Raw genomic sequence first — 18777 nt, forward strand, 5'->3', positions numbered from 1 at the left:
GGTGGGATTATCCATGCTGTTTGCTTAGAGGAGTTCATCCAGTGGTCACTTAAATCTCACACCTGCTGGGAGACAGAGATTTTACAGGTGAGCGTCAGCGTGAGCATCCAATGGAAAAATGATGTACTATCAGCTAAGCATTTTAAATGTTGTTGTTTTAGCAGAAAATACAATATTTAGAGTTGTATGAGGGCATGTGGCTTGGGGAAGAATCATGTATTGCTAACCTCTGATGAGCAGAGCTAATTCAGATCCATGATTTAACAATTTAGGCCTTTAAGGAAAGTACTTTCAGTATTAACCTTAAAAAAAACAAAAGTAATTTATCATATAAAACTTCTTATACCAATTTGTGTTTGTATCAGACTAAGGTACCAATCCTTTTGAACAAACTGTCAGCTTTCCAATTAGCTAGCAAGCTAAATGTGTTGCTTTGCTAGATTTAACAGCATTCCTCTCTTCATAATAATTCTGAAATAGAATAAAAAATTAAATAAAAACATAATGTAAGTGTGGGGAAAATAGCCCAACACAGATAAAATGTATGAGGTATTGTGACTGCTTAGCGCTAGCATGTTCCTGGCTAGCTAGTGTGGTAGCAATTAGCTTAGTAGATGCAATCCGCCAGCTGTGTAACTTTCTTGCGTGACTTAACTTTAAAACATACAGTTGATTAATAATGAGCTATTTGGCGCCGTATGAACTAGCGGTTAGGTCTCACTGCATGTTCTACAAAGCGGGAGGCCCGGGTTCAAGTCCAACCTGGAGCTCCAGTGCTCTCTTCTGATTTCCTGCTCTGTCCACTGCTGTCCAATCAATTAAAGGCATAAAAGAAAGACTACAAATAGGAATACAATAGTAAACTCCATTATACAACAATTTGAACCCAACATCCTTCAAAATAAGCAGGTTTGCGTAAAGATTTCTAACACAAATTGGAAAAGTACTTTCTGTTTCGTCGGCTAGAAATTAGCCTGACCTCAAATACAAACAGCTTAGTAAGCTGACTAAGGCAGGTATCTATAGGAGATTAACACAGCCTTTCACACTTCACTCTCACCGCCTTTCTGTCTTTGCCAAACACTCTTTGGGTCGAGTTACACACCTGTCGCTTTGCCGGGGCAACAGTGATACCTGCCACTCAGCTGGAAGGATTGGGCTGAATTTCCTGTCTGGTGTTCCTTTTCTTGTTCTGAGGAACTTGAGCAGCAAAGCTGAGCGGACGGCCATTAAGAGGGAGGAAGTTGGAGATTGCACTATGAAAGAAAAGGTTGGGAGGACAGCTGGCTATTAACGTCATGCATGTCATACTATAAGCAGGGTAGACACTAAAAGATAATCAAACAGATCAAGCCCGATTCTCCTCTTTCTGACAAAAATGACCAACTTCAAAGTCCATTTTTGATAGTTCTTAAAAATTATCTTGCCACATTTTCCTGCTATGTGATGCGTGTAAAGGGTGATGTAACTTTCCCTGATATGTTAGGAAATGTGTTGTGTCCACTCATTTCAGTTTGTACATTTTAACCATGTTCCATATTTACGAAATGATAACCTGTTGGCGGAGAAGAACACCGAGTACAGCGAGCACACACTGGATTGTGGATTGTCACACAGTACAAAACCTCAGCCAATAATAGGAAGCGAGCTGACTGAAGAAGGAAGATCAAAGAAACACAGCAATACAATCTTTACCCATCTCCAACACTTTGTGCTACGTGTTCACACCATGTTCTCCATGTCTTCATTCATATATTTTTTTCTTTTTTCTCTGTGAAGTAGTCCAAAAAATAGCATTTCCCGTCTTCCGCCATGTTGATTTCCTCTAAATTTGTGTTTGACCATGAGAGGTCTTGCAGGAATTCAAGGGTTTGGGAGTCAGTACTCTTGGTTTTTCATGATTGGAATCTGTCCATTTGTCCTAGGCTATTTGTTTTATACCCTTGCTCCACACACTATAGAAACAAACTGGTGAATCTATCATTATTTGCCGTCATGTGGGGTCTATCGCATTGGGCCAGGCTTTATAGCACACACACACACAGATACACAATACACAAACATGAATGTATGAAAACAGAATTGACCTAAAATGGTTTGTATAAAAGCTATAAACATCAACTATTTTGTGGATTACTGCTGTAAAAAAAAAAAAGTTAAAGAAAGCAGAAGGTTTAAGAGAATGCTAAAGAAGTTTCAAACCCCCTTCATAGTCAAACACAACCACACAATATACTGCATATCAGCCATTAAAGAAGCAAGTAAACACTTGATTCCACACATACATACACGTCTGTGCACGCGCCCGCCTACACATATACTGTTTAATCTACTTAATTGAACCTGACTTTGAATAACTAAACAAATGAGGAAATTCACAAGGGGCACTTGATCCTTTCTCGGCTAATGGATTGGAGATTCCTTTCCCATCGGGCCGTTTGGGCAAACAAGAGCCAGTAATCTCTGAATTGATGAGTTGACTCTCTGTCTGCATCAAATTTCTCCACTAAAGAGCTGTTGAACCCCTGATGTGTTGGTAGTTAGCCAGAGACTCAATTTGCAAACTGAAGGCTCGCTCAGGTTTCACTATCAGCAGTGTTGCACGCTATAGATGAGAAAGGTAAATACATAGGATCGATGCTGCATTGAAGATATTCATTACATTTAAAAAGATGACCTAGTTTAATGGCTCCGTTTGTACTCAAGAAGACTTTAAATGTTTGCAAAAACGATTATCAGATTTTCTTAATATATGTTTAAAACTTAATTTTAATTATTTAAATCCAGTTTTTTTTTTTTAAGACAAAGCTACTGTAGGGCATGCAACATATTTCCTATAGAGCTCATGGTGCCCTTATACCAGTCTTTAAAGCTGCTGTCCGAGAATGTAGGCCAGTTTATGATTACAAAAAGAAATACATGAAGCACATGGCTTTTCCTGAAAACTTTCACGTAACTCAGTGATCCTAAAAGATGGCGGAACTCACAAACAAAGCCAACAAGGTCCTGGTTCACTCAATCTGAACATCTGACTCTCACAAAGGTTTCAATTATGTTGAGCAATGCTAAAGTCTCCAAAAGTAGTACGGGAGGTAGAGCCTTCCATTATCATGCCAAGGAATGATCATAGCGACTTATTCCCCAGTCAGTTACAACATAAATTTAATTTCAGACTAGTCTAAATGTAAGGACGCACTCAAAAACAGTCCAAATCAAGCATCATTTTTTAAAGTTAAGGGAATACATATCTAGTGAAGTCATTGTCTTGACGGGCTGTGTTATAATTTTATAGCAGGATCTCAGAGTCATGAAACAATGTCAAGTTGGTTTGCAGAGTGCGTCTAACATTAAGAGTACGAGCACCAGCCTTCTGTCCTTCTTGCAGGTTAACATCCACATGCCTATGCTTAATATGGTTATTCATTGCTCTAATTAATTTGCCAGTTTAACCTGTCACAGCCTGCATTCAATTTTATCAAAATGTTCTAGATCAAACTACTGCCAAACCACTCAGCACTACGAGATGCCATGCTGGTTTACATCCGGGCAGTACTGTGGAGACAGCATGCAGAGCAGTGGTGTTTGGCTGCATCACAGCTTAAGACACAAAATTTGACTTGAGGCTTGGACCGGTCCACAGTTTTGCTGCTATAGGCTTAGACTACTGAGGGAGTTGATACATTGAGGTCCTGTCTCTTTCAGGAGGTTTTGTGTCCCCTTGTTGCATACTTTGGTCATTACCATAGTTGCTTCAGCTACAGTCTTATGTCATATTTCTTCTTATATTATTGGCAATGCAACAGTACTTTAAGTCTGTATTTTCTGTTGTACCTTCTCTTCTATTTCACTGTTTTGGCCAACTAGGTCGAGACAGATGTCTGTTGGTTTTGCTTAAGGTTTCTGTCTGTTAAAAAAGGGTATTTTCTTGCCACTGTTGCCAAGTGCTTGCTTATGGTGGATAAATGTTGAATCTCTTAAATAGCATAACACAAAGTCTAGTCTAGGCCTGCTTACGAGATCATTTTTGCTACAATTTGGTGCTATATCCATAAAAAATATCCAATCAATCCATTTTTAATCTTGTGCGCACATTTTTGTCGTCCAACCAAAAAGCATAGAACCCCATTTTGATTTAGGTGACAAATTTATTAAAGTCCTGTTTTTTGAATCAGGAATCATCATCATCATAACCAGAAGGAATAAATAAGACATAAAACATTTTGCACATAAACAAACATATACATCACAACCCCGAATGCTACAGCTCATTCTTCCTCCGAGGTTGTTTTTTTTAGGCAGAACAAAACGAACGAGATACATCTGAGAAACACACAAATGCATAGAAGTAATTGGACCCCTAGGTACCATGTAAGACAACATCTACACTTATGCCTATATCCCTGTTTTAGAATGTACAAAGTCCTCGTATCTGGGTTTCTTCTTCGTGTCCAAGAAGGGATTTGTATAAAAATAAAGTCTCCACAATGATAAACCATTATATTTATATATATAGACATTTGGCAACAACCAGACATTTGAAGAACTCAATTCTGAACCTGAACACAGTGTAGAAAACAAAAAAAAGCTAATGAGAATAAAGAGCGGGAGTTGGTGGAAACCCAAAAAATCAATGTCCAAAACATCCTGGGTCTCAGTCATTCTCTACAATGTCCTGAAATTAAATAATTTGACGGATTTCTTGCTTTAAACAAGATTTTACAACCTAATGACTATTGTAAGGCCGAGTGCTTTAAATGAAGGACAATCTCTCCATTCAGATCGCACATCATAAATGGTCCTTTTCATCAGATATTGGTGGATTCCAAGGAGAGTCTAGTCCTTTACACAATCACTGGCCAGTTTGACTATTTCCCAATTCCTAAAATCCAAAAGAAGACACAGAAAACTAAAAAAAAATAGTCTTTTTTCTTTTGTCAATAACCAATCAAAACTGCCCGTGGTCTACTTCGTCCAACCAGGATGCAGGACTGGCAGGAAAGTCTGGGTATCCTCCACTGCTGCCGGTGGACAGGTCCGAACTGGGGCCATTAGCGGCTCCCATAGAGACCCTCACCGCAGGGTTGATCCCAGCCGTGCCCCCCTGGGTCATGATCGACAGGGCAGAGTCGGGGTAGACCAGGCTGGAGATGAGAGGCTGGTGTCTTGGAAGTGCTTGCAGGGAACCCGGCGACTGAGGGAGGCCGTAGGGGCTGTTAGATCGGATGTCATGGAACTGGTCCTGAGAAGGGAGGACGCCGTGCTCCAGAGGGAAGGAGCCGTGGTTGTTGCCCCCCTGGCGGCCCCCCATGCCTGGAGAGGACTCGCTCAGGCTGCTGTAGATGCCGTTAGTGAGGCTGAGCTCGGACATTGGTGGTTCATCTGTTCAACAAGGACAAGAAGACACAATTAGAACTTGTTATTCTGGTTGATTCACAATTTCTAAAACAGAAAATTCCCTGATGAAAAAAGTTATTTGCTAGAAGTTGACTTTCTTTGCACCAGATGATGTTAGAGAGTAGGGATGTCTCTAGCAACTAACTACTGTTCTAGAGTCAAGAAAACACTCAGAAATGAGTCACGACTTTGGCTAAAGTTAGAAGTGTTAGCACCACAAGCCTTCTGTCCTCCTTACAGGTTGACTTCAACATGCCTGTGTTGAATGTGGTTACGCATTGCTCCAGTTGAGGGGTTACATTCCAGTTCAACTTGACGGCCTACACACATCTCTATCTTCATGTTCTAGATCAAATGCAGGCAAAACTGCTACATGTTAGAATTGCAGTCTGTGCACTGTGCTGGTTTACATCTGAGCGATAGAGCAGGGGGAGAATGGACCCATGAACAAAAGCTACAGCCCCGGCTAGTGGCGGGAGGCTGCATTACAGCTTAGACACAACATTTAACTTAACACACCTGGTTTAACCACAGTCATTCTGGTGCCAAACAGAGAGAGTGACGACATGTCATCGTTTAGGTGGCTAATCATAAAGCCAAGTTTTGAACAAACTTGAAGAACCTTTTTCCGTTAGCTCGCTAGCTAACATGCTGTGATGTTATGCATGCTGGCTCACAGTGTGTTAAGGCTTACATTCACACTAGAATAGAACAGCGTCATTCATGCCTATACTGTCTTCATATTGTGTGTTTGACTCTACCTGTAAAGGACACCTCAGCATCACTGTCCATGCCCTCCTCCTGGATACTGTCCTTGTCAGACTTGGAGCTTCCTCGCGACCTCTTCATGTTGCGGAAGTACTGCCCCCACCTCTGCCGCCCGGCGTCTTTTTTCAGCCTTTTCTCTTTGGCTCGCCTGTTCTGAAACCAAACCTGGAGTGGGAAAAAAACAAGATGTCATGTTATTATTAAAATGTTTAGCATGCTACGTTTTCCATCAGAAAAGTAGGTCCTGAGTAAAATTTACCGTTTTAAAACAGAACCAAATTATCTCTAAACCAATTAAATATAGACGCCAAATGTATGCAATCCTCTTTATTTTAAGGCTTAACCGTACAAATCATGCACCCCAGTCAAAGTCCTCTACATCCAACACCCTCTGCTCTTTCCTCACAGAACAAATTATGCCTTTAAGGCTTAAAACTAAATTAATTTTCAAGGACTGTCTGGACGCAACTTCCCTCCTCCTTGAGCCCAAGTATGAGACTCAAACTGTGACACTGACCTGTAATCCAGGGACCAGCGTCCCCCTTGCACCTGATTTATCGCACACTTAATTAACTTCCCGACAGCTACAAGTTGTCCTCACCCCGGGGGAGCACACAGGTTAGCACGTTTCTGCTTTGAATTATTCAAATTTTCTCCACTAACTTTTTGATCTAATCTATAAATTTGATCTTGCACTTCAGAAAACACAAACACAAAGAGGAGCCATAAACAAAACCTGCTTGTATCCTCACTGCCAGCAAATATAAATAAATACACACCCTGTTTTTATTTTTTATTTTTATAAATTTCATCATACACACAATATTAATTCATTTCCTACAAGCACCAAAAGCAGTTTTACATTCTCCTTAATGATATTCCGCCCTGAGTGAACCCTTTGCACCCCGTCCCTTTCTCTGAATAATGAGCCGCATTTTAGTGGCTTCCGTCTCTACTTTTGTCCTTGCAAATAAAACAATATATATGACCACCAGCACCCAGCACCGGGTGTGAGACTCCTCAGCAGTAGACAATATGCGAGGGGCCCCTCTTAGCATTGTTAACGATCTCGCACTTAAACCGTGCTGACTTTCATGTGGACTTCATTTTACTCCATCTAGCCGTAAATTCCAACCCAACACACACACACCTCTTTGTACAGTGGGGCTCGTGCCAGTTCAGCCACAATTGTGTCTTTGATAATGCAGTCAGGACACTAATGGAATAGCTCTTAATGGATAATAATATACTTTACCTGCACAACCCGCATATCCAGCCCCGTCTCTGATGAGAGCTGTTCCCTGACGTGGCGGGCGGGTTTGGGGGAGTTATTGTAAGCGTTCTTTAGCGTCTCAAGCTGTTTGGCTGTGATGGTTGTTCTCGGCCTTTTTGCGGTCGAGTCTGCCTCTGAAAAAAAAGGAAGAAATAGCATGCAATGTAAGCGAATGCTGCACAGGTATTCTGCTGAAATCTGAGGAAATGTGGTTTTATCTTGCAGACATCATATCAGAAATAACTCATGAGACAATTAACATTTGAGATACACAGTGCAAGTCTTAAAATAATGACGCAAAATCAATTTAATTTAATTTAATTTAAAAAAAAGCCATAGACATGAGAGCGCTTCCCCAGCTTATCACTAGGTCCTTGTGTTTTTGCTTAGTAACAGTATCTGTGATAGAAACATAGTCATAGCAGCTATTAGCATAAAACAGCCTTCATGATATACAACGTCCTAATCTCACATAAATGGATAACTTCCCCTCTGCCTATAAAAACTAAACTCTGGCATCCAGTGCATAATTGCATCATGTCAGCGCATCTGTTGGCAAGCACAGCAAAATACAAAACCATCATCCAAATGGATGCGGGTCCAAGTAATTGCGCCCTCTCATTAGCAAAATAAACGTGTGTGTTTTTAGTGAAAAGTTGCTGCATAAATCCACACTTGGTGGTTGTGGTGTGTGTGTGTGTGTGTGTGTGTGTGTGTGTGTGTGAGAGAGGGGGGGCAGTAAATTCACACAAACAGATGGGGAGATAAAACTTGCACTGTCTGCCCCAGCAGGAGCAGAGCATGCTGGGATTTTTTCTGTGAATTTAATGTGTTGTCTGTTGATATTATGAGGGCATCTAATGCTGGTGAAGAACATATAATATGACACAAACTATTTCAAGACAACGCACGTTAAAGTATCTGAAGCTGCTGTAAATGTACTAGTTTATAGTAATACGCATGCTTAAAGTGTTGAAGCCGATATGATTGTTCATTGGTTCCTGTCACTTTTACTATACTTTTTTTTAAATCATCCTTTAGGCATACTTCAATTATTAATTATCAGCTTGTTAAAATATGTTGTGGGGAACGTCCTTACAAAGAAAAGTTGAAGCTTTCTTTACTTTCATATATAAATTGAAGCTGCAGAATAATCAACAGTTATTTTTTTAATAGACAGGTTAAAAATTTTACAGTGTAGAACAATACTGTTTTAAATAGCCTTCTCTTTAAGTAAATAAAATTGTGTTTGTCTGACTCGTCCACTTCAGTGTTCTTTATCAAAGTCCAGTCTGTCAATTTTATCAGTTAAAATGTATGAACAACAATTTAAGGACTCCTCCTTTCATGTTACTTGCTGCTAAATTAATTTATTATACTTGAATAAAAGGAGGAAACTACAGAGTGGGAATCACTGCTGATGTATATATATATATTTTTTTTAAACCATTGATTTTGAAATCATTATATCAGAAGAGCTCTTTAAGAATTAACATTATTAAACATTTATTTAAAGCAATACTTATATTTACATGACCATATGACACACTGTCTTTTAACACCATAGTCTCTCCCTCTCTCTCTCAAACACACAAATACACACCCTTCTATTTCTCTCGTTCTGTGTCTCTGCGCACACACACACACACACACACCATCTCCACGATAATAAAACCATATTGACGGCTGATTACTTCTAGCAGCAGAGTGCACATGTGTGAGCCTTTGCTCCTCCACTGTATACGCAGTGTGCTATCGATCGGGTTGCGGGAAAACGATGCAATTAGCGCAGGTAGGTCAGAGTTTATGGGTGACCTCATCGTCACGTCCAAATTAAAGCCCCTACTTAAAAACAAGTCTGCACAGAGAGCATCATATTTTACAGAATACGAGCTGCAAATGGCACCAAAATAATAAAAAAAAAACTCTTAAGAGATGTGTTTTTTTTTGCTGGTCTTCTCACCTCGTTGCTTGGCGGTCTCGTAGTCGGCCTTACACACCAGCCTGCTGTCCTCCATCAGGTAATACTCGTCTCCCGTGGCCAGCTGCCTCTTGCACACGATGCAGGCGAAGCAGTGCAGGTGATAGACGAAGTCCTGCGCCCTCCTCACCACCTGCGTGGGCGGGATGCCCTGCTGACACGCTGCGCACTTGGTCCCGAATCTCCTTTTGGGAAATCAGACGGTTTCCATCAGTACATAATAACCCTTTCAGACTCTTTACAGTCTTCACATGAATTCAGATAAAATATAATTGTTAAATGTCGCAAGTATTTGAAAGCATGCTCACTTGAAGAAGTCGTCCTTGCAGTACACGCTGTCTCCTCTGCTGAAGCATTTCTCCGCCAGCTGCGCCTGGCAGTCGCTGCACTTCAGACACTTGCTGTGCCAGTGACGATCCAACACTTTGAGGATGAAACGGTCCACGATGTGCTGATTACAGCCCGCACACACCGGGATCTCTGCAGAAAGACCACAATTTATTAGTGAGGTGAATCTATAAAAGACGAGGACACACAACCGAGTTTGTTCAAAGTGCTAAAGAACTGTAAAAGACAAAACTTTAAACAATACTCTGTGGATCTGATTATGCAACTCACACACTAAAATAGACATACAGCGATATGAGTAAATAAGCGCACATTTTGTTTTATATTTAGCCTATATTATGCTATGATATTATATTATTGTGTCTCATCGTGTTACAGTCTTATTTTAATATATTTTCTTAGTTTATTTGTTATGATTTTATCAAAGAGCCATTTCCAATTTGATATCAAACTGTATTAAATCAAATAGCACCGTGAGACCATCCGTTTACAGTCACCACATGCACATCTTCAATAAAGTCATTGTTGTGTTTGTTTCACAAATAACACAAGAGACTTACAAATTGAATGTTGTTGAGAAATACATATTTTATATCCGATTGTAGAACCATAACACAACTGCAATAAAACAAAGCTAAAGACAGAAACTGTCCACTTTTCACTTTTGTATGAAAGAGATGAATGTTTGATGGAAACAGGAGGTTGGAAAAACAGAATATTGAAGAAAAGATATTCAAAGTGTTGTACAGTATTGCAGGTCAGCGCTGAAGGAGATCGTAGCAGATAAAGCCCAAAAACAAACATATAATTCAAATAATATCCTAGTATCAATTGAAATATAAAATACAGTAAGAGACTATAATAGTAGTGAATTGTCGATGGACTGTAGAAACATGCTGTAGGGTCGCTGGTTTGCCTTCAATGATAACAATCATGGTTACATAAAAGAGGAGTGTCCCATTATCTAAGCACGAGACCTCAATGTAAGAATTATTTATAAGAGCGACTGTCCACATATTACACCTGAGTCAGTCAAATAACAAACATCTGTTAATGCTCATGTTCTATAGTCATGTATCCCTGCAGCTTTCCTATTTGTCCAATAAACAGATTTAAACAGATGACCAAACCACCGAATGGCTGATATAAATATATAATCTAGAAAATAAAAATAATTATCATCCTACAGTCGTTTGTTGAGAATATGAAGTGCAAGAAGTTGGACTTCAAAAGAACTCTAAAAGAAGATCTTAAGCCTATTTTAAATTCGTTTATAAAATGTAAACATGAAGACACTAATAAACAGCGAGTGTATTCATATGAAAAGATTTAAACTATTATAATAATAAAACTAATTTTAATATGAAAGTCATGTATTCCTACAATCTTGGTAGATCATTAGAGATAAATATGTATCTAAGTTAAAACTGTAGCAACAAACAGACAACCAAATTATTCGAATAATGAATTATCTTTGGTATATATTTGCACATTTATATTTTATGTTTAAATAGTACTGAAAAATAAAACATTTAGAGAATAAATCAAACCCTGAAAACACACGTTTGATGATTCAAAGAATAAAAAAGAGAGATCCACTTTAAATTCATAAAAGAGATTAATTTACTGCATCATCATTAATCGAATATTGGTCGACTAGTTATTATTATGGCATCACTTTAACAAGCAGCAACCACTTTTATTCAGGGTTATAGGCTGTTAAAAGTGTAAGAATTATCCCTCAAAGCTACAACAGTAAGTCCTAATCAGGTCGATGAGAATTTCTGTGTAAAAACAAACAAACAAAATAAAATTAAGGACAACTAAAAACGTCAGGTAAGAAGCTATCAGGCCCTCTTTATTACTAATTAAAGGAGGCTCAACCACTTCATATTCCATCCGTGCAAGGAATCGCGTTCCTTTTGTTCCGCTGTGGACGAACCATGAATCATTAAAGAACATTTTCTTCTTGCATCACCGGCACAAGTGTGGTGGGCCCCGCCGCGCCGGGAACAGGTGTATACAGGTCATCATTAATTCAACGCGCTCTGTAAAACTAGAGAGCTGCGGCCTATTAGTCTCACGGTACAAACCAATGAGGTGTCCGTAGCTGTTTACTCACATCACGATCCACACTGGGAATATAATACATATTAAAAAAAAAAGACTACCATTTCCAAAAACAGGCCTCTTGCGTATTTGGAACAGGTGAGGTCTGGTGCATGATTTGTTGTATATGTAGTCCTCTTACAGTGCAATGTGGACGGTGTATGATATTTGTAAATAAATGTGGAAGTAGCTCACATATGATGAATATTAAAAACTAATAGAAAGGGCTAACGTGTAGCTCAGAATGCATTGCCACCTTTCTGATTTACCATTAAAAACAAAACAATGCACTGAACATAATATAGCCTGCTATAAAAGTTGAACGACCCCAAGATGAATCAAAATGTGTGAAGCCTGATGCGTAAAAGTTGCGTTATTGCCGAGAAGTGGAGCAACAGCAAAAAATATAGCTCACGTGTTGTCTGGGTAAGGGCCTGTAAAATCTGCCAAATTTAAACGACTGCATAGTTGTAGCATCAATCATCCATACTCTGGTTATTACAGCCCCCCCCCCCCCCCCCCCCCACACACACACACACACCTAAAACATCATCAAAAGACTGCAATCCATCCCACAGCCACACAAAAAAGGCCCACTCGAATAGTAAGGTCACAAAAATGTAAAATATCAACAATGCAAAAACGAATAAATCAATAGTATTGGGCTTCAGGTTACCTTTCCGTAGCTCCTCACTGTGAGACAGCAACGCGAGAAGCATCTCCGTGTTATTTGGAGCCTCTTTTGGACCACTGCGCTCACTGTTTCCATCCATTGCTCATGGTTTTACCCCCCCCCCCCCCCCCCTCACATTAATGCAAAATCTGGCTGTTTTTTAAATCAATCAAAACCAAAGCAGGTGTTGTTGAATTTGTGTAGCAGAGTGTGCAGTAGTAGTGGTGGTGGTGGTGGTGGAGGAGGAGTTCTGGTCTGTATACTGTGTTGGAGCCTGTGCAGGATTACGCTGCGCCGTTTCCTGGGCGACAGGCAGATAGATTAACATCACCAACCGAGCGACGAGCGAACCCGGAAGAAGACGGACAAGGGCTTGAGAGAGGGGAGGCCAATAGAGTTTCAGTGTGGTTTGATAAGCAAACGGTGGCCTTTTTACGGTGTAGCTTATTGAAAAATATTAAGATATAGGCTATATATATTTTTTTTGATTTTCCTTACATCCTCTTTTATACGATTGAGACATATTTAACTGAAAAATGAAATTTCATCCAATGCTGAAATAATTTCGTTTTTATTTCTTACTGTGTTAAGGATGGGAATCTTTCCTTCTTTTGATTTCTTTTGAGTTTTTTCATTACAGTAAAAAATAAATCTTGGCTACTTTTTTCTTTCTCATCCATTTGACAGTTGGTACAAATGGCATTATGAGAAATATGTTCAAGGCAAATATTTCATATTTCACATAACTAGTTGGACACCCTGCTCTGTCGAGTAATCGAGTCATGTTCTCTACTTTCTGCCCAGCAAGGCAAGCTTTTATGCACGATATAATTATTCCAAATAGTTGGAGATATATAATAAAATCTTATTAAAAAAAGCGCACAGTAGAGCACAGTAAAAAAAATACTTCAAACAGACTTTAAAAAAATAATTAAATTCAATAAAAAAACAAACCTGAAACCAAGAGAAACATCCCTTTTTCACGATTTAAAATCCAGAACTGTTTTGCTTAAAAGACAGAGACATGAGAGAATATTGGGATATTACCTTGGAGTGCCTATTAATTAAATTACTGTATTTTTACAGCAAAAAGGCCATCTTACATTTGAATAGTCAAGCTTGAAATGGACGGCACATTTCTGCTTATATAATCGAATAATTACTTTATATTTCAAACAGATTGCAAACTTGAAAAAAGGCAAAACTAAAGTTTTTATTTGCCTAATATTAATACATAATGCATTGATTTGTATTAACTCATATACCTGTTTAGGATGTGTGTGTGTGTGTGTGTGTCATTCTTTGTATCCAAACAACAGGTTTTAAATGAGTGATTTTAAATATCGCACACACACAATCTTGATCTCTCGCGTTGAGTGCTCAAAGACAAGTGTTTATTTAGGAGAGAGATTGGCTGTTCAATAACATGTTGATCGGGCCAACACCCCAATGAATTTTATTGACACTGATCTTTGGCACAAAAGAGCGCCTGGGGAAATCACGGGGAGTGCCACCAGCCGCGCCGCTGATGAATCTAAAATCAATGTCCTATTTTGCTTGGATTTCCACAAGTGTATGAAATATATATATATATATTTTTGGGAGAAAGCTGTGGGGTTCATGGATGCTGCTGTTACTTTTCAGCTTTGTAATAATTTTGATGTCGTATTGATCGCTCACTTTTGAGGGGGGGTTGATCCCGGCAGTAATGAGATAACAAAGCGATAAAAATGACCATCAGAGGAACATTGAATAGACTCAGAAATATCAGAATAAATGTTTTTTTTAAGCCCCAATTTCTATTTTTCGGCCTATGCATTTTTTTTTTGTAAAAATCGCCTGTTTCAATTGTGTGTGTGTGTGTGTGTATTTATTATCCACGAATGTCTGATTTATTCAAATTAAGTGGAAAAATGTGTGTTGATCCAAAAAACGACGTGATCAAAACTTCTTATCGAACCATCTCCATGACAACCTGCACTTCAACCTCAGGTGTCCCACCTGTCAGGGCAGGAATGTGACACCTGTGGAGCACTTTTTTGAGTCGGTGGGCAGCGGGGGGGTGGGAGCAGCTCTTCGGCCTGCCGACAGTCTGTCGTGCAGACACACGCACAAGGAGGGGAACCCCACACTTTGTGGCGCTCTCCGTGTCCGCTCCCGTTACAACCGCGGGCGGCGGCGGTGTGAAATGACAGCACACGCATAACATCTGTTCGAGTGATTCTCCAACAATGAAGGCTCATTACGGATTCATAACGTCCACCGCACGCAACAACGCAGGAGGAGCGCCTCTAAAACAGGGCTGTATACAAGGGAAGGGGGCTGGCGAATAATGGAGGCGTTCCTGCAACTGTTGCATCTTTTATTTTGAATTTCTTAAGATGTGATGGTGTGAATTTTAACCGCAAATTAAAAACACAACATAAAAAGTAGGCTATGTGTCCTCTATTTTAAGAAGGCTGGTTGCTTCTTGGAAAAAAAAAAGCAAAAAAAAAAAAAGCAATGAACAACAGTGAACAAGCTCCATTTCACGCTTGTCACAGTTAACAAGAAAAGCCTCGAGCCCTGCTGTGCTGAGTCGCTGTCTTATTAAATACAACAATTTCACGCTTGATTTTCAGTCTTTAACAAACCCGCAGGACATCGATTCGAACAAAAGCAAGCCAAAAACAACAGTGCAACAAGAAATTAGAAAGAGTAAACTCTTACCTGGGCCCGAGCTGTAGCGGGAGAAATTTCCGGTGTTTTGACAGCTTGACCCCGGGTGTTCAAGCAACATTTTGAAAGCTTGTTTTCGATGCTCCCAGAAGCAAGAAAGACGAGCGCCTTCAAATTCTTAAAAAAAAATATCAGGTCTTAACGAGCTTTTGGAAAGATGGACTCAAAGTGGAACTTTTCCTGGAGCTTTTTTTTTTTTTTTTATCCTCTCGACAGTGTTGAAAAAATATGAAAAAGAAGACCCGGGCACTTTTCTCCTTTCGTTGACCACCGAGGAGGAAAACTTTGTATATGCATCAAGTTGCTCTTTTGATTCCGTGTTGTTGAAGTCGACGTGCGGTTAAAAAAATGGTGTGACCGAAGTGTGCGTCAAACCGAAGTGATCTGCGGTCATCAGCGCTGCCTCTGTCCAGGGTGCTGAAGGGGGAGTTTCTCTAAACGGGACAGGAGGCGTGTGTGTGCTGCCTCTATGCATGCACACACACTCAAACACACACACACACACACACACACACACACACACACACACCCTCCCCTCTTTCTGGCTATCTCTGTTGTGGTGCACGTGTCTGTCTTTCAACACGCACAATAGGGCAATTGGGCATTGCTCAAGACATTGTTGTCGTGCGTTTCCATCCCTGCGTCTCTCTTTTGTTTGGTTAAAAATAGACCGCATCGCATTAATGATACAACAAGTGGACATACCGTTATGTTAGCTCAAATGAAGCTACTGGTGAACAATGCTAAAAACAAAAAGTGCGTGCACATCCTTTACAAGTTTCAAACGCAAAAATCACAGGCTCCATCTTTTCAGCCTCTTTTGTACTACTCACCACTGTCCTATTGTCTCATACATGTTGTACGTGTTAGTTTGTGTTTATTGTTTATTATTTAATGTTATAGTTTACTTTTGTTATCGAAGTCAAATTCCTTGTAGCCTATGAGCAAATAAAGCGGATTCTGCTCCATAAAGGGCATTGTGAGAATAGTGATTAAAAAAAGCGAGTGAAATATTATTTAATAAAAAACAGACCTAAAAGCTAAAAAAGCTTAAATTGTTCACTTGCATCAGTATTTAAAAAAATAAATAATCTATATGCCTTCCGGTTGAAATTTAAGCCAAACACGAACAAGTTTAAAATAAAATATGGATCTTAACAAGTTTTAACGAGAAAAAAAGTACTTACTAAACGAATGAAAGAAAAAAACGGTATTTAAACTGTTTATTCATATACAGATGTTAATTTTTGTTTCTTCACTATCTTTAACAGCAATAAATGACGAGCAGTTTTTAACGTCCTAATGTCCTACTGTCACGTATCTCTAACAGGAAGTAGTGCCACTTGCATATTTAATATACGGGCATTATTTCTTAAAAATGAACAAAGATTATTATTTTTCCAAATACATAACAGTTTATGTATTTCACAAGTAGCGTGTTTTTCTTCCTTATAAATTGTTGCGAGCGCATGCGCAGAGTTGCCCGTCTTTTTGGCCGAGTGCCATGCCTCATTCCTTTGAGCCTGTGCCAATTAACCACCACAACAGCCCAAAACTACTCTGACGTAGTGCTACAGCTTTGATTCAATTTTACTCGCCCAGCACGCCAGCCTTCAAGTGGTGTAAGCCAATTAGACCTATGCTGTTCATTAGTCCACTCAGGGCAATTAGCTTGGCAAAGTTGGAAAGAAATCCACCATCTTTTCTTTCTTTCACTCATCATCCCTCACTGACTTTAACTCCTGTCATTATATTCACAGGATGTCAAGATTAAAAAAAAAACTGTATACAGTGGTTGTTTGTTTTTATGACTGAGAAGCAAGTTTTTGTGTTCTAATCGGCTGTAATCTCTGGTCGACAAATCAGTATGGATCTTTGTGGAGATTAAGGGAGAAACTGTTGGTAAATCTGGAAGAAGCCGTACACAGTAACCTTAAGCCAAGGCAGCATCAAAGGAGCTTAGAGTGCAAGCACAACAACAGGCCTGCTTTCCTTTTTTCTTTCATGCACTTGAAGAGGGGTGAGTCTTTGCTGGCTTGCCTTTGGTGTTTTATTGTAACAATGTGCACGGTGAAGAATCAAATGAAGGATGTTTCATGACCCTGCTACTAGCATATTTGAAACACAGTTATTTTGATGTTTTATTAAGATAAATGGTTGCTTAAATCCCTAAATGAATGTACGTTTAAGGTGGACATTTTTGATGGAGAATCAGAAACATAAAAAGCCTCTGGTGTCATGACCACATTTATAGACACTTTCTTTTCATCTATAAATCCTCGGCTTCCAGTCATGAATACGTTGATGAGCAAACCTCTTGAAGCTTTTATCTCGGTGTTCCTCGTCTCCATTGAAAGCTACTGTAGAGCATCATCACAACAAATTGGTAAAGCGTTCACACACCTGGGTCCTGCTCGAGCATGCAGCTGCACTCAGCCTCTAATGGTCCTCATCTATAAACACTCTGCCTCTTGTACCTATCAGAACTTGATTTTTGACCTTGAATATGAGCAGGTTCAACAGGCTCACGAGGGCTCAGCTCCGGGGGGGGGGGGTTACAAAAGCCTCGAACCCTTGAGGATCCCTTCATAAGAACAAACGTTGTGCTGCTATGAAACGTCTGTTTTCTACAAAGTGAGGACACTCAACCTGCAGAGCGAAAGTAGTAGTATGTAGTAGTTCTACAAATACGAATCTATACCCAGATCTGATGAGTTTTATGTATAATAGAAAATCATCCTAGCTTATATCTGCTTTTTTGCACCTCAACAAAATCCAGTCGGTGCAGAGACAAACCCTCCTCACTGCCTTTTAGTGCGGGTAAAAAAACACAAATGTAACATTTTCACCTTCCTAAAGATGGGTTACTTTAAGCACAGGCAGTCCTCATGACAATGTATAAGTGGATGGTATATTTTTGTATATAATAATGGATTAAACATTTTAAACAAATCCTTAAAAAAGCCATGTACAATGTGTTTTTTTTTTCCTTCTAATTTTGTTTTAACAGTTAGAGGCAAATTAGATTGTTTACAGAAATTTAAAAATCATCCAAATTCGGACAGCAGCCACCCAAATGTGCACAAGAGGAAATGTGGGTTCCTCCAATAATAGAAAAACTCATTATTGACAAAATAAGTGAAAAAGAATGAAATGTTTGGGACCGGAGTCGTGTCAACCTCTGATCAAGATGTTTTCTGATCGTATCGGTACATAGCTGTCAGCGTTCTTAGCATGCACATATTGCTGCACATGCTCTCGCTTTGTTTGTACGTGTCAAGTCTACATGCGTGCTGTGCCGTACCTCTACGTGTATACATGTGTAACAGCTGAGTTGGGTGAGCGAGTGTGGCCGCGGGGGGTCCGTGAGCACCATACCACCCCTCTGACACCAGGCTGCCATTGTGCTCCTGTCGTGATCAATCATGTCCTCCAAAGACTGGCCTTGTTCGGGAGGGAGGGGACCAATCACACGCCTCATTACCCAGGCTTGGTTACTCCTTAGCGGAGCGG

General features: G+C 39.7%; 1 protein-coding gene across 3 annotated transcripts; it reads right to left on the reverse strand.

Moving 5' to 3' along the window:
* Positions 1-4102: 4102 nt before the first annotated feature.
* Positions 4103-15701, reverse strand: lhx3 (LIM homeobox 3). Of its 3 annotated transcripts, none has more exons than XM_061061751.1 (6): positions 12550-12675; positions 9725-9896; positions 9399-9598; positions 7418-7569; positions 6156-6327; positions 4103-5379 (listed from the first exon to the last, which is right to left on the reverse strand). In XM_061061751.1, the coding sequence occupies exons 1-6, from the start codon at positions 12644-12646 to the stop codon at positions 4946-4948; spliced, it is 1227 nt and encodes a 408-aa protein (XP_060917734.1). In that variant the 5' UTR covers positions 12647-12675; the 3' UTR covers positions 4103-4945. The 3 variants fall into 3 exon arrangements, with proteins under 3 accessions (XP_060917734.1, XP_060917735.1, XP_060917733.1); XM_061061752.1 differs by lacking the exon at positions 12550-12675 and adding an exon at positions 15256-15701 and having other exon boundaries at positions 4107-5379; positions 9399-9601; XM_061061750.1 differs by having other exon boundaries at positions 4107-5379; positions 9399-9601; positions 12550-12674.
* Between the last annotated feature and the right edge of the window lie 3076 nt (positions 15702-18777).

This window comes from Labrus mixtus, chromosome 17 (assembly GCF_963584025.1).
Source record: "Labrus mixtus chromosome 17, fLabMix1.1, whole genome shotgun sequence".
NCBI lineage: Eukaryota > Metazoa > Chordata > Actinopteri > Labriformes > Labridae > Labrus > Labrus mixtus.